The 26,417-nt window shown below is 43.9% G+C and overlaps 1 protein-coding gene across 9 annotated transcripts in view; it reads left to right on the top strand.

Annotated features, from left to right (window-relative positions):
* The window catches only part of GRIN2B (glutamate ionotropic receptor NMDA type subunit 2B), a 216,179-nt gene extending 209,532 nt beyond the window's left edge, over window positions 1-6,647 (top strand). For all 9 annotated transcript variants that reach the window (XM_066183544.1, XM_066183540.1, XM_066183538.1 and 6 more), the window contains 3 exons: window positions 679-866; window positions 2,653-2,891; window positions 4,733-6,647. In XM_066183544.1, coding sequence (XP_066039641.1) covers window positions 679-866; window positions 2,653-2,891; window positions 4,733-6,643 — 2,338 coding nt within the window. In that variant the 3' untranslated portion in view covers window positions 6,644-6,647. The remainder of the gene's footprint in view (window positions 1-678; window positions 867-2,652; window positions 2,892-4,732) is intronic.
* Window positions 6,648-26,417: the final 19,770 nt, after the last annotated feature.

Raw genomic sequence — 26,417 nt, 5'->3', positions numbered from 1 at the left:
GCATCCAAAGCAGCAGGGGCAGCAGGATGAAGGAGGGGATTCTGCCCCTTTGCATCTGCAGTGCTATATTCAGCTCTGGGGTGTTGTCTTCTCAACAAAAAGAACATGGACCTGCTAGAGTGAATCCAGAGGAGGTCACCAAGATGATAAAAAGGATAGAGCACCTGTCCTGACAAGGATAGACTGAGAAAATTGGGATTGTTCAGAAGGCTTTAGGGTGACCTAATTATGACCTTCCTGAAGGGAACCTATAAGAGAGCTGGAGAGAAACTTTTTATAAATGCATGTAGTGACAGGACAAGGGGAATGGTTTCAATCTGAAAGATTAGATAGATTAGATATTAGGAAAAAAATTCTTTTGCTTGGTGGTGGTGAGGCACTTTACTGTGAGGTGATGGAGTTGCGGATGCCCCATCCCTAGGAGTGTTTGAGGCCAGGCTGGATAGGACTCAGAGAAACCTGGTCTAGTGGAAGGTGTTCCTGCTCATGTCATGGGGGTTGGAACTAGATGGTCTTTAAGACCTTTTCCAACTCAAACCCCTCTATGATTCTACATAACATATTGCAGTCCATCTGAAAAAGGTTAATTTCTTCCTTGGCTACCTTAAAAACACCTTTGATTTTATGCAGATTTTATGTTTTCTGTGCTATACCCTCTTGTTTATTGCATCTGTGCAGGAAGTTGGATGCTTTCATTTATGATGCAGCAGTGCTAAACTACATGGCTGGCAGAGATGAAGGCTGCAAGCTGGTGACAATTGGCAGTGGGAAAGTGTTTGCCTCCACTGGCTATGGCATTGCCATCCAAAAGGACTCAGGCTGGAAGCGCCAGGTTGATCTTGCGATTCTACAACTTTTTGGAGATGGTAAGTGACAAGGAAAAGAAGTACTGGAATTTTACTAAGAAATGCTGAGTTTTGCATGTAAGAAATTGAAGTTTCTACCTCTGGTGCTTCAGATGTGAGTTGAGAACATGGAATTATTAATGGGGTTTTTTTAGAGGCAACACACCAAAAACGCGAGGATGTTACTTCTTTCATGTTGTTGATGCAGGGTAGCGATATCATCAAAAGCAGTGCCAAAAGCACTAAAGTATTCATAGAACAAGCTCAGATGTGTGTTTGAAAAACATCTTATGGGAGGAATGTCTTGTAAAAACAAGATTTCTGGTGCAAATTTTTCAGTAGCTTTGAGGTTTTGCCATGACCAAGCCCTCTAATTATACCAGACTGTCTGTGGTTATTCCATACTTTATAGCTCTATACAGGATCAATCCATGCGGAGTTTAGAGAACTAATGGATAAATATTTCTGGATGAAAGAGTTAGATCAGGTTTTCCGTAACCCAAAAATAAAAACCCAAACAAAACAAACCTAAGGAAGAACTTGAGACTCAGAAGCATATTTTGGAATGGGTTTTTAATTAGAAGATTATGGTTACCTAGTTCACCTCTTAATTTAATGAGAAATTGCTAGTATTACCAAAAATTGTTCATGGGAAAAGAAATTCCTTCTTAGGAAGTATTTTCCTGTCTTTCCATTTCACATTACATTTTCCTGTGTCCTTTTTTTATGAATAAATAAAATTCACAGGTTATTTTATTTATAAGTATTCTTCCCCCCCCCCCCCCCCCCGAAATCTGAAAATAACATAAGGATTATCATGGAAAGAAAATAACTTGGACATACTTCTGAAAATTGGCCACCTGACAGTTTGTTCTGTTTCTTAAAAAGCCTAGTATGTATTATTTCAGAGAAGGACGTAAGTTCTCCACAAAGCTTCAAAGAGTCTGTTATAGCACTACTTAAATGTATGGATTTTTTTCCCCTGACAGTGGACTGGAGACAGAAAATGTGAAAAACTAACTTTCCTAACAACATGAAACAATTTGTCATCCTGCAAAATTAGTTTGTTCTAAATGTCTCAATGTGTGTGTGTGCGTGTGTGTGTTTACCTCTCTCTCACCCCTCATGAAAGTACCATAATGGTAGTAAGTGATGTATGAAATTAGAGTACAGAATATTTACTCCTAGCTGATACAAGTTAGAAAAGTTTTTGATTGGTCAAAGCCCTTGGAATTGTTGAATTTGGACAAAATTGAAGAGAAGAAAAACAAGTAAAATCACTCAAATATTTTTTGGAACATTGCACCTCGTTTTAATGAGCTATGGATATAATGGGAAAAAATTTTGATTGAAACAATCAATATTTTGATTCCAAGTTGGAAGCATACAATGTTTTCAACTAGAAGAGATTAATTTTTGTCTACCACCATCAGTCACTATTTTTTCCCTTCATTGACTTAATGAAAGTGGATGTTTGTGAGGCCAGGTTTTCAGTCATCTGGTGGTCAACTGTCTCAGGATCTCAGTGTAGACATCCAGCAAGTGTCATAGCGTTGTACTGTTGTACAGCTTGTTATGGCTAATACCAGGCTGTGGAAAAAACCTATTGACTTTCCTGTGACAAATGGCACTTGCCCTCATCAAAGGGAAGTTGGGATATTTTATGGATGTTGTAGATGTGGAAAAAGAATGTGGAGACTGGAAATAACATTAGATCAGCTTCTTGCTTTCAGTCTGCCCCACTTTGAGCTCTTCAGCCATTGCAGGATTATCTAATCTGTTTCTTTCCTCCTGTCTGTCATTCTAGGGGAGATGGAGGAGCTGGAAGCTCTCTGGCTCACTGGCATTTGTCACAATGAGAAGAATGAGGTTATGAGCAGCCAGCTGGATATAGATAACATGGCAGGTGTCTTCTACATGTTGGGAGCAGCCATGGCCCTCAGTCTCATCACCTTCATCTGTGAGCATCTCTTCTACTGGCAATTCCGCCACTGCTTCATGGGTGTCTGCTCTGGCAAGCCTGGTGTGGTCTTCTCCATCAGCAGGGTGAGTGCCATTAACTGTCAGGGATGAACAGAGGCTTTATTCAGACAGTCCTAGGTACTAGAGATGGGAATGTCCACCAAGACTGACTAATACACAGCTGGCAGTCTGCAGTGTCATCTTTGCACTGGTAATGTTGCAAAAACATGATAGTTTTTTTTTCTGGGACATCTCTGATCTCTGCTGGATTATGGTTATGAAAATGGAAATTTCACATGGAAATGAAAACACAGGAAAAGACAAATTAACTGTTACTGTTTGCTCTCCCAAAGTGAGTTGTGAGGAGGCGAAATTTGGGGACCCCCCAGAATGTAATCAAGTAACAATGGATAATATGATCAGAAATTTGGGAGTTTTACACTGTCCTCTGAATTACAGCTTTTCAGCTGAACTTTTGTTAACTAGAAGTGTGCCTTCATTGACAGTCAGAAGTCCTTAACTGAAAGCCATGCCCTGAACTATGCAGAAATCTTTCCACAGAGGAGGACCACATAAACTTAGCAATAGCTTTATGCAAATCTGCCTTAGGGTACAACATTTACATTTAAAGCGGATTCTAGCCATTTCTGAGTCATCTTCTACTATAAGTGCTGCTAGCAATATCCCATTTGGAGCTTTATTTTCCTTCTTTCAAGCCACTGGTTCTTTCTTCCTGATCCATTCTGAAGCGAGGTCAAATCTTGGCATTTTTTAGCTCAGCATGTGATGTAGCAGAATTTACTTTGATTGTACAAGGAGTATATAATTGCTGCATAACAGATTGAAGAGAAATGACAAAGCCTTTTGAATGCAAGGACACAGCCTCTCTTCTATGTTGTTAGTTTCTAATGTGTTTTAGTCTGGAGATGAGATGGGGCATTGTGTTTGGTGACCCTTAGCTAAAAAGAGATTCTTTCATTCTGTGGTTTTCTGTTAGGCCTGGGCCGGGTTGGTGAAAGGTCTGAAAAGTGTTAATCATCTGCTAGCTGCTGAGAAACCATGATAACATGATGTGATGGTGTCCATTTCACAACTGACATTAATCATCAGGCACCATTTGGCAGATCAGGGAATAAAGGAGCCCCTTTCATTCTGTTCTTTGGGATAGCCCTTGCAAACAATCATGGGTGAAATGAGCTTGTGGAGAATGTGAAGGAATTGGGTCCTCCTGTTGTCTGATTTGTGGCTGAATAGAGGACTTTTGCTTTTAGGGATGTCATTTTTGAGCCTGTTATCACTGTTAAATTTAACTGAATGCAATTAAAAATTCTGTTGTACCTCAGTCAACCAGATGCAAAATACCTAAATACCTATTCAAGAGCTCTGCTCCTTCTCTGTTTCCTTTTCTAATCCATGCTGGTGATAAATGCAGCTAAGTTTATAACAAATGAAGCTGTTCCCTTTTTAAGATAGCTTCTATCTGGTTGATTCACTGATGCCCAGATGATTTTCAAGGGCCAGAACAGACTTTCATCCTCTCATCCACACAGAATCATTTGTCTTGATTCTTTTATTCCCAAGGATATTATTGTCCCCATTTGCAATTCCGTATTATACCTACTAGATTTAACTAACTTATACAGATGCAAGCAGGCATTCCTGTATCCTGAAGATACAGCTTGAAACAAAGCAGAGGAAGAGGAATGGAGGGAAAAGAAAAATTTTAGGGTCAAGAAAGGGAGTCAGAACAGAAGGGGTTGGTGGAGAAGATTTGATTTCATTTGATATGATTGTGCTTCATGATGGAAGGCTGATAGGTCCTACTATCCTACAGGAATCTTGACGGACAGGGTGCTTCCCAGTTAAGGTCCCCCTCTATGTTTTCTTTGCAGGACTGCTCACCTCCTTGCTTTCTCTCATTTCAGGGTATCTACAGCTGCATCCACGGTGTGGCCATTGAAGAACGCCAGTCAGCAATGAACTCCCCCACAGCAACTATGAACAACACCCATTCCAACATCCTCCGCCTGCTTCGGACAGCCAAGAATATGGCCAACCTGTCAGGGGTCAATGGCTCACCACAGAGTGCCCTGGACTTTATCCGCCGCGAGTCATCTGTCTATGATATCTCTGAGCACCGCCGCAGCTTCACTCACTCAGACTGCAAATCCTACAACAACCCCCCCTGCGAGGAGAACCTCTTTAGTGACTATATTAGTGAGGTGGAAAGGACCTTTGGCAATCTCCAGCTGAAGGACAGCAATGTGTACCAGGACCACTACCACCACCACCACCGCCCCCATAGCATTGGTAGCACCAGCTCCATTGATGGGCTCTATGACTGTGACAACCCGCCCTTCAATGCCCAGTCGCGCTCCATTGGGAAGAAACCCTTGGACCTGGGGTTACCGCCTGCCAAGCACAGCCAGCTGGGTGACCTTTATGGTAAGTTCTCCTTCAAGAGTGATCGCTACGGGGGCAGTGGGACCCACGACGACCTGATTCGCTCGGATGTCTCTGACATTTCCACTCACACGGTCACCTATGGCAACATTGAGGGCAATGCAGCCAAGAGGCGGAAGCAGCAGTACAAGGACAGCCTGAAGAAGCGCCCAGCCTCCGCCAAGTCCCGGAGGGAATTTGATGAGATAGAGCTGGCCTACCGCCGGCGCCCGCCCCGCTCACCTGACCACAAGCGCTACTTCAGGGACAAGGAAGGGCTACGGGACTTCTACCTTGACCAGTTCCGGACCAAGGAGAACTCACCGCACTGGGAACATGTGGACCTGACAGATATCTACAAAGAAAGGGGAGATGAGTTTAAGCGTGACACGGGAGGAGGAGGAGGGGGTGGATCCTGCACTAACAGGGCCCACCACAAGCATGGCTCAGGCGAGTTTGGTGGAGGCAATGAGCACAAGCATGGCGTTGTGAGTGGAGTCCCAGCGCCGTGGGAGAAGAACCTGACCAATCTAGACTGGGAAGACCGGACCGGGGCTAATTTCTGCCGCAGTTGCCCTTCTAAGCTGCACAACTATACGCCAACCACAGTGGGGCAGAACTCCACCCGCCAGGCCTGCATCCGCTGTGAGGCTTGCAAGAAAGCAGGCAACTTGTATGACATCAGTGAGGACAACTCACTTCAAGAGCTGGACCAGCCGCCTGCCCCTGTGCCCGTGGCCACCAGTGCCACCTCCTCGTCCAAATATCCTCAGAGCCCTTCCAATTCTGCCTCTAAGGTGCAGAAGAAGAACCGCAACAAACTCCGCCGGCAGCACTCCTATGACACCTTTGTGGACCTGCAGAAAGATGACTCAGCCCTGGCCCCCCGCAGCGTCAGCCTCAAGGACAAGGGCCGCTTTTTGGAGGGGAGCCCCTACGCCCACATGTTTGAGATGCCAGCCAGTGAGACCACCTTTGCCAACAACAAGTCCTCAGTGCCCGCCACCAGCTACCACCACCACAACAACCCCGGCAGCAGTGGGGGCTACATGCTTAGCAAGTCGCTCTACCCTGACCGGGTCACCCAAAACCCTTTCATCCCCACTTTTGGGGATGACCAATGCTTGCTCCACGGCAGCAAATCTTATTTCTTCAGGCAGCCTGTGGTGGCAGGAGGGCCCAAAGCCAGGCCAGACTTCCGAGCCATTGTCACCACCAACAAGCCGGTGGTCTCAGCCCTTCATGGGGCTGTGCCAGCCCGTTTCCAGAAGGACATCTGTATAGGGAACCAGTCCAACCCCTGTGTGCCTAACAACAAAAACCCCAGGGCTTTCAATGGCTCCAGCAACGGGCATGTTTATGAGAAACTCTCCAGTATTGAGTCTGATGTTTGAGTGAGAGGGGAAGAGTGCGGGGAGGGACTGGGGATGTATGTGGAGCATGGGAGGGTGGGGTGGGATCAATCCCATCAGCTAGTCTCCTGAGTTGTCCTTAGTTTGTGGGATACTGGAGTTGTGAGTAGTGCAGCACTGGCGACAAGTGCCACCTCTTTGGTTTCCCCTCTTCCTCCTCCTTTCCCAAGCCTCCCATTTTATATCTTTTTCCATGTTCTCACTCCTCCCATTCTCTTCCATTCCTGGCCATTGCACTTTACAGTGATGCTGGAATTGGATATCCTTGCTTGTGGTTTCAGGAAGCAGAGAAAAAGGCAGGGAAGGGGTGGGCTGAGGAGGCACAGCAGTGACTTTAGTGTTCACTTCTGCTGGCTCCCAGCAGGGAAAGGCATGTGTGCACACATCTATGTGTGTGTGTTGTAGGAGGAGGCAGCAGCAGCAGTGTAATGGACATGCAGGAAAATATGCTTGCTCAGGCAACTCTTCCTAAAACTGCCTAGAAAAGAGTAGTGTTTGACGTGGAGAAAGTGAAGGGAGAATAACAAGACTAACTTGATGATGCACTTATATGTTAGCTATATTGAGGTTCATGTTACATTATTTTGTGAAGACTATAGGGCTGAAATATATATATATATATATTTGCATATATGCAGAGAAATTTTACACTAAAATTTTGAATTGTCTGCTGGGGGTGTGGAGGGAGGGAGGGAAGATTTGTCTGCAGGTCAGGCTAGTGGTTTCACTATGGCTGTTACAGCCATTGAATCTATGGCAGACCAGTGGGAGAGAGAGAAAAGAAGTGCAGTCTGCGTTTGAGAAAGCTGATCAGCAGCCTCCCTGACTCCAGGGTTGGTTTCCCAAACTCAGACAAAGATGCTGGTTGGCACTGAAACAAGGATTTGAGGAAAGAGGAACAATATTGGTTCATTAGCTATGAGCTGCTTACTAATTCTGACATTCTTCAAGGGTGGGAGCAGTATATAGTATGGGTTTGCCTATATGCAAGTATATATGATAACTTTATACTTGAAATGTCTATGAAGAAAGCAAAATAAACCCACTATCCTATGAGGTGTCTGGAGAACAAACACAGTAGAACAGAGCTTAAGAGTAGGGAAAGGTGGGGAGTTTTTTCACTGTCACTTCAGGGGACCCCAAACCCATTTTGGCATGTCCTTTCAGCAAGGATGGGAGAGAAGGAAGGAGCTTAATCCTTCTGCTGTCTCTGTGCTTGGCCAGCAGGCTGGAACAAAAAGAATAGGGTGCCCTCTGCCAATGCTGGAAAGGAAAAAAGAAATGCCATAGAAGGGTGTGTGTGGTGGCGGTGGTGCTGTTTCAATGCCTCCTTGCTCATGTGGAAATGGGAGGAGGGTGTATGCACCCATGGGAAATACATATGTATATTTACTATTGAATGTACAGAGGAAGTACACAGCCTGTCTTCCTGGGAAGAGATGTGGTTGAATAAATGCCAGAGAGCACAGAAACTTGTGCTGAAGACTGAAGATGTGCAAAGCTGAGATGTGTGTATACATGTGTGTGTGCCTCTGTGTGAAAGAAAGAGATACTAGCACAGGTGTAAAGCTGGAATAGCCTAGGGTTTCCCATCCCTGCAGTTGTAGTGACAGCTTTCCTGGTGCACTTAGTATCAATAAGAGTGTTTTTTCTTTCCATTGTGCAATTTAAGATGCAAGTTAAACTAAAGGAAAAGGAGCAATGGTAGGAGTGAGAAGCTGAACACACCTTTCATATGTCATCTATCTCCTGAGATGGGGGTGTGGACTGACCTCTCCCATCCTGAAAGATATGGCAAAGTCTCTACGGCTTATCCTGGGTCGGTCCCAGTGTCACAATCACCATGGCTCACCAGGTGAAAGGTTGAGAGGGTCCTGTGCTGAGAGCATGGGGACACTGCTGAGAATAAGGGAGATGGCAGCCCCGTCTTTATGAGCCACATCTCTTGGAGCTGAAAGCCACTTCTCTCACATTCCTCACCACACCATGGTTGATTTTATCTTATCGTTCTCTTTTTAAGCCAACAGATGGCCTTTTATTTATTTTTTAAGCTGAGGCAGGGGGGAGGGTGGGATTTACCTGTAAAGTCAAAGTGTGTGAGGAGTGGGTGGGCAGGGTTGGTGAGGGGAATATTTTCTTATATTTCACTGAAGAAATTAAGGAGGAAAGAGGGGAAGAGTCTTTGTGATGCCACCCCCTACTCTCTGGGGTAAGGGAACTTCTTGCTCTTTCTCTCTTCTCTCATTACAAGGACAAAAAGAAAAAAGAGAAAAAAAGAAACCAAACAAATTAACAGAGCGATCTGCAATCCAGAATACATGGCAGCTTGTCAGACACCTCTGATAGCAGCCACCAAGAAGGCGTTCCTTTCATTTGTAAATATTTCTTTTTTATTGCGTTTTTGTATAAATTGGTGTTTCTCTTCTCGTGAATATTCAGGTTGTGGGGTGGGAGGGAGGGGAAGTTTGTTTCCGTTCTGTTTGTTTTCTATGACTTTTCAGGCTGCATTTTTGGAAGCGGTTTACGCAGGTCGAGGCCGTATGAATGAGGAAAAAAAAAGAGAGAGAGAGAGAGAAACCCATGTGTGTTGTGTTCCCCGAGGCCCCCTGTATTGCCCTGTCACCTTTATCTTCATGAATGGAAGACGCCGGAACATCACTTCAAGCCTTGCCAGCAGGGCTTCATGTTTTGATGGGAACACCCCCAATTCCTTTTTGCATATAAACTCTCTGTACCAGCATCTCTGTGGAGTATGGGCCTCAAGGCACTACACTATCTTGATAGTGGTGGGGTGAACCATCAAGTTGGCCACTCAGGTTGGACCATCACTTTGACATTAAGAGACTTCTCCAATGCTACTTTGGTTTAGAAATCTTGGACCTGGGAAAGCTCATGATAATTTCTGGTATTTCCTAAGGGCTTGGGGTTGGGAAGCTTGACAGCTGACAAGGGCAGCTAATCTCTTTGGTGGTTATCTTGGTACTTTTCCATCCATCCCCACCTGGAACGAGGAAACCTGGAGGGTGGCTCTGCAGGGAAATTAAGCTGAAAACAAACCAAAAAGAAGTTAATGGAACTTTTTTCAAATCTCTTCTTGAAGGTTCTGATTTTTGTGTTCCGGGTTGAAAGTTGGTTCGTATTTTCTCTGAACTGGTCTGTCCCTTGTTCCACTGATCGGCAAATGATAGTTTGCCAAAATCATTATCTAGTATTTTTACTGTTGTAGCACTGTTAACACTCTGAGTGCTCTGCAAATATTAACTGTGCCACAAACCACTCGAATGCTCTAGGGCAACCAGAAAAGAAGAACTGGAAATTCTGGACTGAACCACTGGTCTAACCACAGGAGTCTGGTATTTTGCCTTCTCCCATAATATATTAGGCCACGTGTCCATCAGGTTAATCCTTTCTCCTATAAGTGATCTTTTCTGGTTGCTTTGTTTATTTTAGTTCTGACAGGTCAACAAGTTTTGGGACAGAGATGAAGGGGAAAGGGTGGGAGGGGGGAGGGTGTAATTCATAATCAAGAAAATAAATCAATGATGTTATTAAACTCTGATTATATATTTAGAATTTTAGATTTGGTGTATTTTCATTGCAAGTATTCAAGTGAATCAAACAGGTAATATTAGCAGCAGGTGTTGTCTATACTAGAAAGCCACCCATGTGGTGTTTATTACCTGTCCAGAAAATAATGGGATTTCATACCAGAGCCTGACAAAACTCCACATCCCTTGCCTTACCATTTCTCTCTCTCTGCTGTTGAAACACCAGTATTTTCTGGGGCAGTGGCTGGGAATATTTCCTCTCTCTGAAGTTTTCTGCACACAAGAATACTGAGCAAAAACCATTGTGTCCTCTACAGTTGATGACCTCTACTGAATATTTGCAGACAGCCTCCCAGAAAAGATTAGGCACCTTTGGCAATGTTTCTGACATTTACCTCCTCACTTTTGGCCAGAGGCATGGCTCTCTGAGAGGTATTTTCACGAGCCATGTTCTTCTGAACTGGTACTGGAGTGTATGTACTCAGCTGAAGGAAGATGTCTATGAAGGAGATGGAGGAATTATGCAAAAAAAAAAAAGTGCCATATACAGTGGAAAGTGGAAAAGCAACTGGCAGGTAGAACTTGCAGCCATGTATCTCCACGTCATAAACCTTGTTGGAGTATTCACTCCGGCTTTTTGCTGTAGTGCAACACAACACAGGCTGGTGTAGTAGTTCTCTGTCTCCCATCATGCCTCCCAGTGAGGGCAGTATCAGAACTTGAAATGTCACATCCTAAGTAGGCAAGAAAAGCTACAGTCAGAACTTGTTGTCAGTTGAGACAATAAAGCACACCGTCCCCACCTCAACAACAGCAACAATGAAATATTCCATTCTCTCTGAAAATCCAGCATGCATTGTCAGAACTCTCCAGGTGAGAACCCCAGTGGGTTCAAAATGCTCAGCAATATCAAAGTATGAACTTTGCCTGTAGGGAACTGATACTTCAATTTCCAGCACATGGAGGGAGGAAGGTTCCTTTGTGATGTTGCAAAGTATTTGATGGAGGGGTTAAGAGTTGCCAGGATGGCCTCTTCTTCAGCAATGTCTGCTAATGTTGAGCTCTTCACTCTGAGAAGTCACTAGCGTCCATCTTGAATAGTGTCCCTTTGTACATTCAGACCAGGCTGTTGCTCACAGCAAAATTGCCAGCAAAAGAGAGAGGGGGAGATAAAAAAATGAATATGATGGTGGTGACAGGTTGGAGTGATCAGAGATACCTCAGGGATCTTCATAGGCAAGTCTTTGCTTTAGAGCTTTCTATCAAATATGGCATATCCTCCGACCTCCATTGCTTATCAACAGACAGAAGCAAGCCTGGGAACACAGCCAATGATCAGACTTAGGCCTTTCACACATTCTCCAATCCAGTCAAACAACCTTTGATGAGCCCTTCTCATGGAGAAGGGTGGGAGGTTGCACTTCCCCACACATTTTTGATTGCCAAAATAAAAGGGAAAATGGAAGTGGATAAAGATCAGGAGTGTTGATGAAAGGATTTTATGCTGACCCTCTCTGCCCTTGCTCTACGGAATTACACTTCACCCTTTCCTCTCACTCCAAGCTGGCAAAGGGTAGGGTCCAGTTATGCTTCCTTTCTGTGGCATATGCCTGGTCACCACAGGAGCCCCTGGGAGCTGTATGTGAGAAAGGAACCAAATTGCTGGCAACAAATGGGGACAGACTCCAAGCCACGATCCCCATCTGCACCCACTCTTTCCCATAAGTGCTTCCCTGCTGCTGAACACACCTGGCGTGTCCACCTGGAACACACCTACCATGCTGCTGGATGCTGCAGGTAGTTACATTGAGATAGTAACTAGTGGGACCTGATTGTTGTCCCCACAAGGGCTTATTTTCAATTTGCAGCCAAATAGATTTCCAAGCCATAGACCCTAGCTGCATTCACCTGCACTTCCCTGTGGCTTCCTCTTTCCTCCCCCATCAAAGGCAAACTGGGATGCCAAGTGTCTCACTGACAAGATAAATACTATTGCTACATTTTCATCATGGGCCCTCTGGACCTCCCTGGGGCTGACTGCAGACAAACCTGGGTGTCTGCCACTAGAACGGCAACAATGAAAACCACTTTGCAATTGGCTTTCAGTTTTTTTCTCTGTTTCTTGAGATTCCCCAAATTCCTTTCCTAACTATGCCATTTGAATGAATTCTGGCACCCTTCTGCCATTGCTGACAACAAAATGGACACAGCATAAACTTGCTTGTGTATAGAAAAAAGGCAGTGAAATCATATTGCAGAGAGCAGGACTCATGTTTGCTGATGTCAAGGGTACAGTGCCCCGAGTGCTGAGGTAGAGAGGGATCTCTGTGATGCATTGGTAGTTCAGAGCTCTTAACCCGCTGTCTTCCTGCCATTAAAGGTTCACAGCAAGCACTAGTATATACTCCAAAAGGTCAGAAAATAATTCCTTGCTGTGGAACAGGGGTTCCTCTGGGCACGCACACACATACGAGACATACTGGGGAAGCGAGACATACATGAACAAGCCTGAGACAGCAGGAAGCTGTGAGGTTTGCTTTCCTGTATGTACACACACGACACATCGTACATTGCAGTACACTTAATGACTCTGTCCCACAACACGTTTTTGCCAAGTAGGAACAGCGTGACCTTTCCTAATGTTCTGCTGGTAGTTATTTAATTTATGTATTCACTTTGTGACTTTTACATCATCTGCTTTCTTGACTGCAGCATTAATGTGTAAATACGTGTGTATATATGTACAGAAACTAGCTCAAGCAATTATATTCAGGTTGGGAAAAGGGTGGGTTTTATATCTGTACAGTATTTCCTTATTAAATAATGGCATGGGGGGGTTGGGAAAGTTAACTTCTAAATTGTGGTTTTATTGGTCTGTGGTGTTTGAAGTTGTTTCAGTGGTTGCTTTTGCTGGTTCGGAAAGTTTATCTGGATGTTATATGTGTGTGCCAAGAAAGGGTCCCCAGAAAGGGGAGGTTTGGGATTGATAAGGGGTGGTGGGTAGCAGAGGGTGTTAATAATTTCCTGTAATAAAAGCCGTGTTGATTGCTAGGGACTGTTTGTGTGAGGCACAAGGCTGTTTCCTTCTCCATGTGCTTTGCGCTTTGATTACTTCCTCTTCCCTGGTCCCCATTGTCTTCCCCCTGGGATGTCAGCAGGGTACATTTGTTACTGTGGATTACAGGGATTTCCCTACAGGCCTTCCTCTCCTGGCTAACTCTTCCTTCTCCCTCTTTTTGCAGTCTTTCCAGTACCAGTGAAAGGGGAAGTGGCATGGTCTCAGACCCTCTGTGCCATTCTTGACCACTTTATTTCTTCTGCTCTTTGTCCTCCTCTTAGCAGAACCTCATTTTCAGGTGTTTTGATCTCTCCAGCAGCTTACTGCTTCATCTCCCTGGCCTCTTATCTACTTTCCCATCTTACACCAATTCTTCAATTTCATCTCGATGCCTCTTCCCTCAGAATTACTTAGGTTGGCTGTTTGCCCACTCTCCTTCTCTTACTACTCTATTGTTGCTCTGTTGTCTTCATCAGCCTGTGCAATACTGTGTAGAAGATGAGTGAAGAGCAGGCGTCCACTTCTTCTCTCTTGGAAAATTCTAGCCGTGACCAGATTTTTAGGAGATGATATTTTGTAACTATTTTTGACTTCTCTGTCATGTTCACTGAAGTAGTGTTCTGCTCTTGCATGCTCAAGAAATAAGAAATCATCAGTATGGCAAATTTTCCCATGCAAGGGATCAGTGAAATTGTATTTTCTGGGAAAACCCAGAGAAAGGACATAATTTCTGTCCTTGATGGCTGACAGATACATTCATAGTAGGGAGATATACAATTTTTATCCATTCCAGGTTGACCCATATCAGGACCAGTACAGTTTCTTTGCTTTTACTCTATGTGAATAAAGCAAGGCTGCTGGAGAGAAGTATACTATCTTTTAAAAGCACAGGGCACTTCCTTTATTGGCTAGAGGCTTCTAAAGACCTATGTGAAGTTCTGCTGTGTTGCAGACCTAGGAGTGAATGCCCAGTAGTATTTGGTCCCTTTCTGTCTGACAAGCTGGTACTTGGCATTATCTGCTAGGTTTTGTGGTCTGATGTCACAGCAGTAAGGAGAGTGATAAGATGGTGAATAAGCATGAAGAGAGCCAGTGTTAGACTGGTAGAGGCTCTAGGCAGATGCCAAGACATCTCCTTTCTTGCCTTTTGGACAGTTTGCATTGTTCCTTAATCAACCCACCATCCTCAATGTCCCTGGCACTGACTGCTTATCCCAGGCACAAGGGTCTGCTGGCCACAGTCTGAGAAAGGGACAGTCAGTCTCTGTGTGTGTAGTGTAGTTGTATGGAAATACACAGGCAGTGCAGGGAGCAATGCAAAGGGTCAGGATGGCCAGAGGTTATTCAGAGCAGCAGTCTTCTCCCAGCTGCAGCTAACTCTTACTCAACCTGCCATTCCATTGCAGGCTTGTGTTTCTGATTTCTGGGTGAGAAAAACCACCACAGCCACCTGGGAATGTATCTCTGCTCACAGGTGTGAGGAAGGTAGTCAGGCTTCTGGTGTACCCTTGCTGTGATGGCATAACTCTCCCAGCATGGTCCACAGAGGTCTGTGTACCTGTAAATACATGGCTACAAATACCTGTAAGGCTGGGAGGAGGTGTGTGTTTGTACATTTGAGTGACTCCTGGCAGAACTCTGAACATAAGTGGAGTTGGAAGTGCTGGCCCATTTAGTGCTACCATAATGATACAGGGAAGTATCTCCCTGGGAGTACATCCCATAGATTATTTTATGGCCAAACAGTGAGTTACCTTTCTAAACATCACGAGGCCCTTTGCTGTGTTTCCTTTGTCTATTCCATGTGCCGAAAGTACAGCATAATGGCAACACTGCAGGATGTCCGGAGAGAAGGTATCCATTACACAAGACTTCTCTCCAGGCCCTTGGGCACTGGCTGGTAAGTCCCATGTCAACTGGAAAAAGGTTATAGCTGTCACTGAACAGACAAAAATCAGTCAAGGGGATAAGATTCAAGTTCTGTACTTTCTCCCTCTGCTTTCCTTGCAGGCCTTGGAGCCAGATCCATCTTCACAGGCAGCTAAACTCCTGTGAAATTCAAGGAGCTTTCAAAACAGCTACTTAGGGATTTAGATGCCTGGAATGGCTTTTTTGGATTCTCTTCCTTGTGTGGGCCTCTTCCTGCAGTGTATTTTGCCAGAATTCATCTCCCAGGAACCTACCATGCTTGAACATAGCTTAGAGGGGTTCCCTCTGCTTGGGATCACAATGTGTATGTTGCATGCTTGTTGTCTGCTACTTGTCTGTATTTCTTGCACGTGTCTACTTGTGGGGGACAGGGGTGGGTTCATGTTGGTATGTATATTTATGCAGCCTGCACACATTTGTATGTGTGGTGCCACTGTGCGTGTGCTTAGGTGTTTGTCCGCATGTGTTTGAGCTGAGACAAAAGTGATGGGAGCTGTATGCTGCTAAAGCCAGATGATGGGTACCTGCAAGTAAATTGGCAACCCTCTTGTTCCTTCCTGGTACACCCTGGCTTGGCTGCTTTTTTGGATTCTGGGGGACCAGCTCTGAATCCGTGATGAGGCTAGGATGCAGACCCCTGTAGAGGTTTTGACTACAGCACCAGAAACCCATTCCATGTATTCATTCACTTCTGTGCTTCATCCACTGTGCCATATTTCCAAATCATTGTGCCACACTCATTACCTACTTTGGCCTTAACTTATAGGTGGAGAAGGAAGACAATCACACACTGACTGGTAAGGTCTTTTGGAAGAGAGCTGGTCAATCTGATCTCTGACTATAACAAGACTGTAACTCCCTTGCTATTCATTTTCCTGCCTCCTAGGGCAATGCAAGCACTGAAATTTCACTTGCAAGAAAACACTAGCCTTTCCTTTCTTGCTCTTGTGTCAGACAGAGGAAAAAGCTGAGCTGAGGTGAATTGGTCTCCCATCCCATTACTTGGAAGAACATCACTTTTGCTGCTTGGAGCTGAGTAGGGAGCTTGCAAATCCCACAGTCTGGAGGGGTTCCATTTCTCCAGAGGGGACAGTGAAAAGGGATAGTAGAAGGGAGTAAACTTTCTGCAGCCATTCTCCATCTCATTCATTTCCAGGAGAGATCACAACACTACTAGCAGCAGAGAGGATGACCTGCTGAGAGGGCCCCACAGTGCCAACTGGCACAGCACTTTAACTGGCCAAACTGCTGAACAAGACACTGCTGTCCTCTGTCCGCAGCCAGAAGAGACAATCAGGACCCAACGAAGAGATGCCATGATTAGTCAGGCAAGGAAGGAGCAACATTTAGGGGCTAGGGCTCTCATCATTTAGCCTATCTTAAATCTGCTTAACCAGCACTTTAGTGCTGGTGTCACTGGGCGTCTTTGATGATTTCTTTTTCTTTATATATATGAAATGTAAGAGAATAATCTGTGGTCTCCAATGACTCATTCTATCAGACCATTTCCATCCACCTCCTCTGCTTTCTTCCATGTCCAGCTGCTCTTTTCCTCTCCATCAAATTGTATCCCGTGCTCTGCCATGTTTGTCTTTTATGGAAGAGAAGATGTATGTGTGTGAATGTTTGTACACATGTGTGTGTGTATTTTAGATATTATTGCTATTATCAACGTGCTATACACCTAAAAGCTCCTAGCAAGCTGGAGCCTTCAAGAGGTGCTGTAGGAAATGACCTTACCACTGGGCAGCAGTCAGTGTGGAGGTTAGCACAGAAAGCTGCTAGCTTTGGAGGCCTCTTTGCCTGTCTGGTTGCTTTTCCTATCTTTGGAGCAGGCTGTCTCTCACCTGTGGTCAGAAACACAGCAAACTGCTCTTTTTAGCTTTGCATTTTCAAAATTTCTAACATGGGGGGTGGCGGGGGGGGGGGAGGTTTATGGTTTAGCTGTTGATTTATTTTGTATGTTTGTTCGTCTGTTTGCACAGTCTTTTTAGTGGGCACAGGGAGGTGTTTTCAGCAATACAACTTTCCAAGACCTCAGTTCTGTGTGGTAATTGTTTGTATGGTTCAGCTGTATTTGGGGTCTTTCCTTTGTACATGTTTTTCCTGAATGGCAGGGCTATCTTGAAATGTCTCTTTGCCAGTGACCAAAGCACCATCTGTAATTGGAGGTGAAGGCTGGTATATAGTGAAGGCAGCAGCCTTTCAGGAAATAGCTTTTAACGGACTTCCTTGTAGAGTCACAGAAGACAAAATATTTAATTGTTGCATAAGTGGGCTTTGGAGATTTTTGTTGTAGTTGTGGGGTTTTTTGTTTGTTTGGTTGGTTGGTTTTGGGTTTGTTTTGGGTTTTTTTTGGTACTCCCTCTCTTTCCTTCCTTTAATTTTTTTTTCTCTTATTTTCCCTTTAAAAATGTTAAAATATTTCTTCAGTGAGCCTTGGCTGTTGCACCAAAGGCTGCTGCAAGGCAGGGAGCCCATCTGACCCTTGGGTTCTGCCCTTCTGAAGCCATGCAAGATTGTCCAGGTGAGGAAGGAATTGGCAGTTTCCATGGCCATTCTTGGGACAAGACCCCTGTAGCAGAGGGGCTTGACCCAAAGGGAATGGTCATCCACAGCAGATGATCCTCTAGTATGTGTGGGTTGTGAATCAGGCTGGAGGGCAGGCAGGGGAAGATGGTTCACTGACTCCTCACAGTCCTTCCCACACTGGAGCAGGAGCCAGACATGTAGGTCTGCAACAGGGACAAATGAATGACCCTGAATGGGCCAGAGGTGTTCAGCCTTGCCTCTCCTGACCTATTTGCAAGTAGATAGGACTGACTTTCAACTTGGACAACATCATTCAAGGCTGAGAAGACTCTCACAGACTATAAGTAGGAATTAAAGGTGGTGCATGGGCAGCTGGCCAGCTCTGAATATCATGACACCTAAGGGAAAACCCAGCACCTTCATCCTTTGGCACTTGGAAGTGGCTGAGGACAGCAGTGGAGGACTGTTGTGTCTACTAGGGTTGGGGCAGGTAGCATCTCTAGACCTGGCACAGGTCAACTTCAGCTGTATTTTCTTTCTAACTAATGTACATTTACTTTGGAGAGCATCTTTGATAAGCTCAATCTATCAACCAAAACAAAAAGAAATAATCACCTCTAGTCTAAGTCTTCTACTGCCCAACACTGCTACCTCCTCTTCTCTTGAGCTGTTGGTACCTTGCGGTGACCCTGGCCACCCATGAGGCTGTTGAACATAGCAGATATATCCTATCCGCTTCTGAGACCATCTTTGCCTAAATTTTGCCTCCTCTTCATACCCTTTACGCATGCATATATGTGTACACACACACACACACTCACACCCCCCCCCACACACACCTCCAGCCACTTCACTGCTGAAAATCAGAGCCACAGAGACATGAGTGCCAAATGACTTTTTATTTCTCAAGTAAATGATATTAAAAGTTTTGTTATTTTTCTTTTTTTTTTTTACATATGCAAATGTAAAAGGGAACCAACAGTGAATTGGTGGTGGCAAGAAGAAATGGGATGTTTTGTAACCCTAGCTGCAGTAAAAGAAAAAAAAAAGAAGAAATAAAAATACATTAAAAATATTTAAAAAACACAAAAGGGAAAAAAAAACTTGAACTATTTTGGAAATATTGTGAATAATTTTTTGATATAAAAACTAATTTTTATGTAGCATGAAAACCACCAAAATAAAATGATCAAGAATAAAAGTTGTGCAAAGGGTGTTTTTGTTTAGTTACTGAGGGAAAAGAAGGAAGAGAGAAGCACTGCTGTATGAGAGAGGGATACTGCAGTCATGGCTTTTACTGTGAGATTCACAATACATAATGTTTTTCTTCATTCTTGGTATTCAATCTTGGTAGCTGGAATCTTGTGATTATGTAAAAAAAAAAGGAAAAAACACAACTCATATGAGGAGATATTTTTTATCTCTGATTGCTGGGATGAAAACCTTGAAAATAAGAACAGAATGAATCCCAAGGACTCAAAAACACAAAAGGAAAATTGAAAATGGACATGAATTGCTTTTGAATATTGCATTCATCATGATTTTTTCTTCTTGATTTATGATTGTTGAGTAGTTGAGGTATCAATAGTGGGAGACAGGTACAAAGGAGGTAAGACATTAATGAAGGACTGAAAAAAATCTGCTTTTTTTTTTTTTTTTTTTTTTTTTTGTAATGTGAATAATAGGTGTTAAACCAGGAGCTCTTCACATTTCCTTCTGAGTAAGAGAATAATGTAGTGTCCTTTTGCAGGATATGTTGGTGCCATTCTTCACTCCTTAGAAGAAATTTACTCCTCCCCCAGGTTTATTAAAGGAAGCAGACTGCCTCTCCAAAATCCAGACAAAACAGTATGTCATCTCAGCATTCCAGACCCTCTAGAAATGATGTCTGAGATTCTCTGCTCCCCTGAAATGGTGGTGAGGTACCAATGCACTTTATCTCCACTGGGGGCTCTGATTCCAGATGCTGAAGCACTACATCGCCTTTGAGGAGGTGCTAGCACTCATCCCATCCTGCTGTGGATCAAGGTGGTTCCACAGCATATGCTGTGAATCCTTCTTGCTTGGAAGACAGGAAATGCTGGTTTCTGGAATGGTCAAGGAAAGTTGGTAGGTTGCTCTGTTCATTCTACCTTGAAGGTATTTCACATGCCTGGGTTGATCAGATCTACAAATGAATTTCAGCTTCACTCCCTCATGCTCCCATCTCCCACACAATCATTAAAACACTGCCCCACCAGCTAGCAGGGACCTTCTCTGTTGCTCCTGTCCTTTTTGTCTGTGTGTCTTCTACGCTGTAGCCTGGAAGGGAGGAGGCAAATAGTGTATGATATAGTTTAAAATAAGCTATTAAATAAATTGTGTTCAGCACTGACTGAGAAGTCTGAAAAATGATAAAGTCTCAGTATCAGCCTAGGCCAGAACTCAATCAGTGTGCAGGAAAAAAATCCTGGATAAAAATCTTATTTTGTGCTCAAGTCAAAATGGTTGAAGTAGACAAAGAGGACATGGAGGCAATGATGGTGTAGATCAGCTAGGCTGGTGGGTTCTTGAATTCTGAGCCAGGTATGAAAGGGGATCCATGGGAACATTACCTCTTGGTGGAAAAAAAGAGGAGGAGAGTCCTGTTAGCATAAAAAAGATCAAATCCTGAAGCATCTTCTTGGTCTCTGTGGGTCCTAGTTAGCCCGTCTCTCCCTGCTGCCAGTCCCTATGCCATGCACTATCTGTGATTGCTTTTTAACTCCTACAGGAAAGAAGAGATTTTGTCTGCGCTACGAAGCTTTTCTCATTATTAGTTACAAATCTAGGCTGTTCCTCCAGTGAGTATCTGGCTACTTACCACTCTTCCCACTTGTTCTGTCTGCTAGTCCCATCCCTTTTGCCCTTGCATGTTAAGAAAAAGGGCGCTTGCTCCTTTATGGGAGACTGCTTTGTGTATTTCAGTGACTTAAGAGGGCAGAGAAGTCATTACACACAGCTTAGGGGTATTGTTTATCTTATTTTGCTCCAGCACCTTGAAGATTCCAGCTGCTTCCTTGCGAAGAATGTGGAATCTTCCACCTGTGACCATTTTGCACTAGCTCTTTCTTTGTTACTGGTGGACCCAATAAAGTCGAACAGAGTTAAATCAGAAGCTTGGCAAATGCTCTGAAGATTCAGATTTCCAAGCATAATATCTCAGACTCTGCAACCAGGGCTGTGGCAATGTACTTTGCTGGAAATTCAGCCAAGTGCCATTCTACTCCAGCCTCTGTGCTCGATCACCTTCCCTTCCCTGGAGTGAAACAGCAGGCTCATCTTCCCTTAGATCCACAGAGCCTAATGATAAAGTGGAACAGCTTTCTTTCTCACCTTGTCTCTGCACCAAACTGCTCAGATATCAGGTCTTTCAGGTAGGCATTCAACCATGCCAGAGGGAGGACAGAGCTCCTTCCAGTACATATGTACAGCGAAGGCAGGGGTATGGAGGTCTGGAGCACACAAGCCTTGGATACTCTTGAAACACCTCTGTCTTTGTTAACGAGCACTGCTGGGTTTGTTTGCCCTCAGAGATTATTTGTGTGACCACCAGGAAGCCAAGATTATGTCAGTGAAAACCAGCTATTCAATGTGTCTTTTTGACATTTGAACAAGGGACTAGGATTGTGGTTACAGAAAAGGCACCTGCAAAGAGCTATTTCCCATACCTGGTGAAGATTAATTAATGTTTTTTTACTGATTGAAGCAAACAATTTCAGGGCTTCTCTTAGGCCTTTCACATGTAAGGACTTTTCCATGTAATGAAGACGCTTCCACAGGCTCTGGTCCTTCCTGCACACAGATGCTCCGTTTTCAGCCCTGGAGGCTGAACCTTGCTGTACTAAGATACAGTTTAAAGCATCCTATTTGGAAAAAGAGCTAGCTGTAATGAACCACTTCTTCTAGCTTTGCAGCTTCATATTACTTAGGAACTAGCTGTTCAGATGTACTTTCTCCTCAAGCCACTGTAGGATTCTCTCTGTGCTGCAGTGGCAACCGAGTTTGCTGTACCTGCTGCCCTTCCCCATTTTACATGCAGGGAGTAAGGGCTTCATGAGCATTTTCTTATCTAAGGCATTAGGCTAAAACTGGAGAAGCATGATGCTTTGGACCTGTCTCTCTGGCTCTTTGATTAGTTATCCTTGCTGAGGAGGCAAGACATTGAGGCCTGCCAGCTGCCAGGTGAAGCTTTGGGTAAGCGCTTGCACTTCAGCAGCAGACACGCACTGGAATGCTAAGTGACTTACACTGTGTGCTCACCCCTCCTTCAAGGCTGGTGCATAGACTCGCATGGAAGCAGAAAAGAAGGAATTGGTTTCTTCCTTCTCTATTTCCCCAGCTCCCAAGGGAAAATTTCCTGGAAAGGAGAAAGGGAAGGTTCTTTCCTCACTTGGAAACTCTCACTGTTGCCTCTCCACTCAGAGTATTGTTTTGCAGTGGTAGAATAAGGCAGATCTTTGGTGCTCAAACACAGCCTCTGGGCATGTTTCTACATGGTTTTTTGTGGGGGAATAGAATAGTTCCTGCCACAGAGGGCCGGGTCAATTTCCCCTGGTCTCAGGGGATGAGCCCTGAGTCTGGAGTCTCAATCACTTGCTTGGCTCTGTTCAAGTCCCACTACTGCACATCCTGGGCCTAGAGCACCCCAGACACCCCCATATGGGAGCCATCAGCACTGCGTGTTGGGAAGAAATGAACAGTTAATGCTTTTGCCATCTTTGCACCACATAGGGATGGTTTTTTAGAAGCACACAAGAAATTTATTAAATCAAAATGCATCTTATTGAAAGCCAATAGTGCTTACATGCTCAGATACCTTTAGAAATTTCCATTACAGAAGCTAGGAATGTTTATTCATTTTAAAAATGTCTTTATGGAGGGGCTGGAGTATTTAATACTGAGGTAAACTAATTGAGTTCTCTTGAGCCTAAAATATTGTGATAATATTAATCTCAGCTGCCAACTAATCCTGGAGGATGCCCTGGCTTGAGCTGAGGATATGAAAATCCCTTGAGAAGATGCTAAAGTTCCCTCCTCAGTAGTACCTGTCACTGAGGGGGAAGTAGGTAGCATGTTGGGTAGGATTTCATCAGAAAGGTATGCTTGGGGATGTGCGTCAAATGCAAGCAGTGGCTGGTGGCTTCAGGGGTTGTTTTCTGTCGATCAAAATGACTCCACCTCTCCTAACAACACTATTGCTGCGGAATTGGACGGTATCAGTACCAGTCATTAATTTGGGAAGCAGTAAGTAAAGTGAAATGCTGTGCCAGCAGGGTGAAACTCTGACATAAAATTGATCAAAACCATTTAGGCCCTGTTTTCAGACAAGATTTGTCCATTTGATGCTTCATTCTGCCCCAGTCCTTACTTCAAAGAGTTTGTGATTTTAATGCTAAACTGAAATATGTTAGTATTAGCATTTACATTAACAAGTAAATTGACAGATGCCATAGTTTACATATATTATGCAAATATCCTGAAATGTTGCATGCATTTGCATCTAATTTTCTTGAGGTTAAATGAGACACACATTTTATAGGGGAAATAATTGAGGCATCCAGACGTGATAAGCCAGGTGACTTGGTATGACTCGTATGAACAGGGGTAAGGACTAGGAGCAGAGGAAAAAGACATCTGACATTTTCATTTGCAAAAGTATTATGTTCATGGTTGCTGTTTGGAGAAAGAAGTGTAATAGCTTCTGGGATGCAGTGAGGAGTAGTGCAGGAATTTTGTGCTGGGAGACTTGATTTGGGATGTTGATATCAACCTGAAGGGCCAGTCTCAGCCTAGTTGGATTTTTTTTTTCTTTTCAAGATTTGAAAGACATACACTTGTCTCTTTGCAGCACTGTGCACATACCACCCAACTGAGATTCCACCCATGCTCTATAGTGATTAGGTTTTCCTACACAGGCAGGGGAACAGTGAGGAGGTGAATCTGTGATCCACTCAGGAGCAGGCCACAAGACCCCAGAGACACTACTTCAGAACCTGGAAGGATGTTTTCTTCTTCTTACACTTCTGGAAATGATGAAGGGATGACAGCCTGCCCAGAGCAATCAACTTCTGCTTCAGGTGAGTTTGGTGAGGAATCTTGCTATTCTGGCAGTGCTCTTGTTTTCCAGCTTCATTTCACTTCCTCCATTGGGCAAAGCCTTGAGGATTTTGTAACTTATCGCAGCCTTGGACAAAAAGAACCTGAACCACAAGTTGTGATTTCTCTGTGCATTTTCAATTAGCTCTACTTTTACAGGTAGCATGGGAAAGTGCATGTATGGACCTAATCCGGAGAGGTGCTGGGCTGTAAATACTCTCTGAGGATGTGTGCAGTGCATGGGGCTCAGCCTCTGCTGCCAGTTTGACCTAATTTCTCTCAGCTGAAGCTCTACCAGGATTCAAAATACAACTAACTTCCCTTCTTTGGAAACTTGCACATCAAGGTCTTACTAGACTCCTCACAAGTAGTCTTGAGAATCCCTTTGCTCCTTTTGTCAGGCTGCTACAAACTTTCAGCATTTACAGGGAGACTGTCAAAATATTGTATAGAAAATAATTCCCTTTTTTTTGGTTCTGCCAGTGTGCAGTAACACCTCAGACTGTCACTTTGGAGAAGTTTCATCAAGAACCTCTTTGTATCATGCAAAGTGCTCATTCAGCTTGGCAACTCTTAATGAATTTCATCCAAGACATCCTGGTCTGTTTGAATAGTGACTGGACTTTCTGGCCAACTTCTTGGGCATTGCTTTCAAACCTTGAAGGATGGTTTGAAGTGCAAACAAACATGCAACTGGACAGAGGCTGACCCAACTTCCTTTTGTTTTCAAAAGTCTAGGATGATAAAGCCAGCCTTCCTAGAGTTACAGGTCAGCTTAGTTCAATTTCCAGCCTAATTAATTGCTCCAAAATTTTAGGTCTATCTTGCCAGAACCTCTTTAAATTATGTATACTCGTTCTTACACAGTCATTGCCACTCTTCAAATATTCAAGAGTTCCTTACATTTAATTTTGGATGGCTTACTCTCTCCAGGGAGGAGGCAGTGTTTTAAAAAGAAATTGCTGACCGATAAAGTAGAGCCTACATGACTTGCAGCAAACAGCAATTTGAGTTCTCAAGAACATGCATTTCTTGGACATGTATATTTTACTCATTTGCATTCAAAGGACACGTGACATACAACACTGCTTTCTCATCCAGTAACATTATCATCTAGTGACATTAACTTAACGGTTAATGTCAAGTTTTTATTAACATTTACAAGCACATTGGGAGATTAATTTGTTTACTTGCATTATGCAAAACTGATTTAAGATTGTGGTCTGGATTTACACACATTTACATAGTGTTTCCTGATTAATACATTATAATACACACAAATCATGTGGAAATTGCAGGCTGACATCTGCAACATAAACTTAATTTTCTGTAGTGTAAAATTTGACTTATCTGGCAGAACTTTTCCAGCAGGTTGCAGTTGAAGTCAGGATATCGTAAGGAGGGAAGGAAGAATGGGGATCAGAACTGGATTTTCTGTGAAGTCTTTCTGTAGCACCTGTTACTTGCCAATACCCTGCAGTCATGAAACAGGAGATGGTGCCAGCAGGTTAGCTGGCAGCAGGATGAGTTTCATGTAATGGAACCTATGGAACTGGAGTTAGGCTCCTGCGAACACACAGTTTAGTTGAGCACTCAGTGACTTTAGACTGGAAGTGAAATGGGTGAGCAGCAAAAGGAGCCAGAGGGAGGGAAGTGGCCGCAACCATTGCTGCCAGTCATGGATCTATGTGAAGGGGCTCAGCTGGGTGTAGCAGAGACCCTCGAGGCACTCCCTCTGCTCCTTGTAATATCTTTCGATGGAGACCTCCAGGGCTGGCTGTCTGGTGTGAGAATTCCAAGGGAGGGTGTGGGGAGAAGGGCAGTGATGAACACTGAGCACCTGGTGTGGGGCTGAGACAGGATCCAGAAAGGCAGCACCCTTGCACTGAACATGCGGGCAAGGGGACACTGGGGACACTCCCCCAGTGTAGTGTCTTCCTAAGGGAAAGCCCAGTTGAACTCAGGCTTGCCTCACCTCTCAGAGGCCCTAATTCTACTGTCTTTTCTCCACCCATCACAACCTCATTCTCCTCTTTCGTACACCCTCACCCTCCTCCGGTTCTTCTTTCTGTAAATAACTCTTTCTGATTTTGGACAAGCAGGGATCAACAGATTCTGGAGGGGGGTGGGAAAGACACTTGTTTTGGGGTTTTTTTTCCCTTTCTCTCTTGAATTTTTGGGTGTTTGAACTTCAAAAAATAATATCTATTAACATAGAAATATATGTATTTAAGCAAATGGATTTCCTGGAGAACTATGAAAGGAGTTAATTTTTTCCCCTTTGATTTTTCTTGTTTCTCATTGGGGTTTGTTTTTTTGGGGAAGAGGGTTTTTGTGAACTGTTGAGATTTCCAGTTCAGCATTGTTTAAAGGATGCAGAGAAAAAAAAAAAAAAAAAAAGAAGAAAAAATGAACAAAAACATGAAAACCTTTGTGATGTACAAAACCTGTAAATAGTCAAAGATACTTTTTCTTTTCTAACAACAAATTATTTCTGTCACTTTATATTCAAAAATAAAGAAATGTACCACAGAATATCAGGGTTAAAAAAATGGAACCCATAATCAGAATA

This window comes from Chamaea fasciata, unplaced genomic scaffold, assembly GCF_029207755.1.
Source record: "Chamaea fasciata isolate MVZ Bird 193981 ecotype frontalis unplaced genomic scaffold, bChaFas1.0.hap1 SCAF_5, whole genome shotgun sequence".
Taxonomy (NCBI): domain Eukaryota; kingdom Metazoa; phylum Chordata; class Aves; order Passeriformes; family Sylviidae; genus Chamaea; species Chamaea fasciata.
The sequence above is the reverse complement of the archived record's forward strand: the minus strand, read 5'-3'. Positions and strand labels throughout refer to the sequence as shown.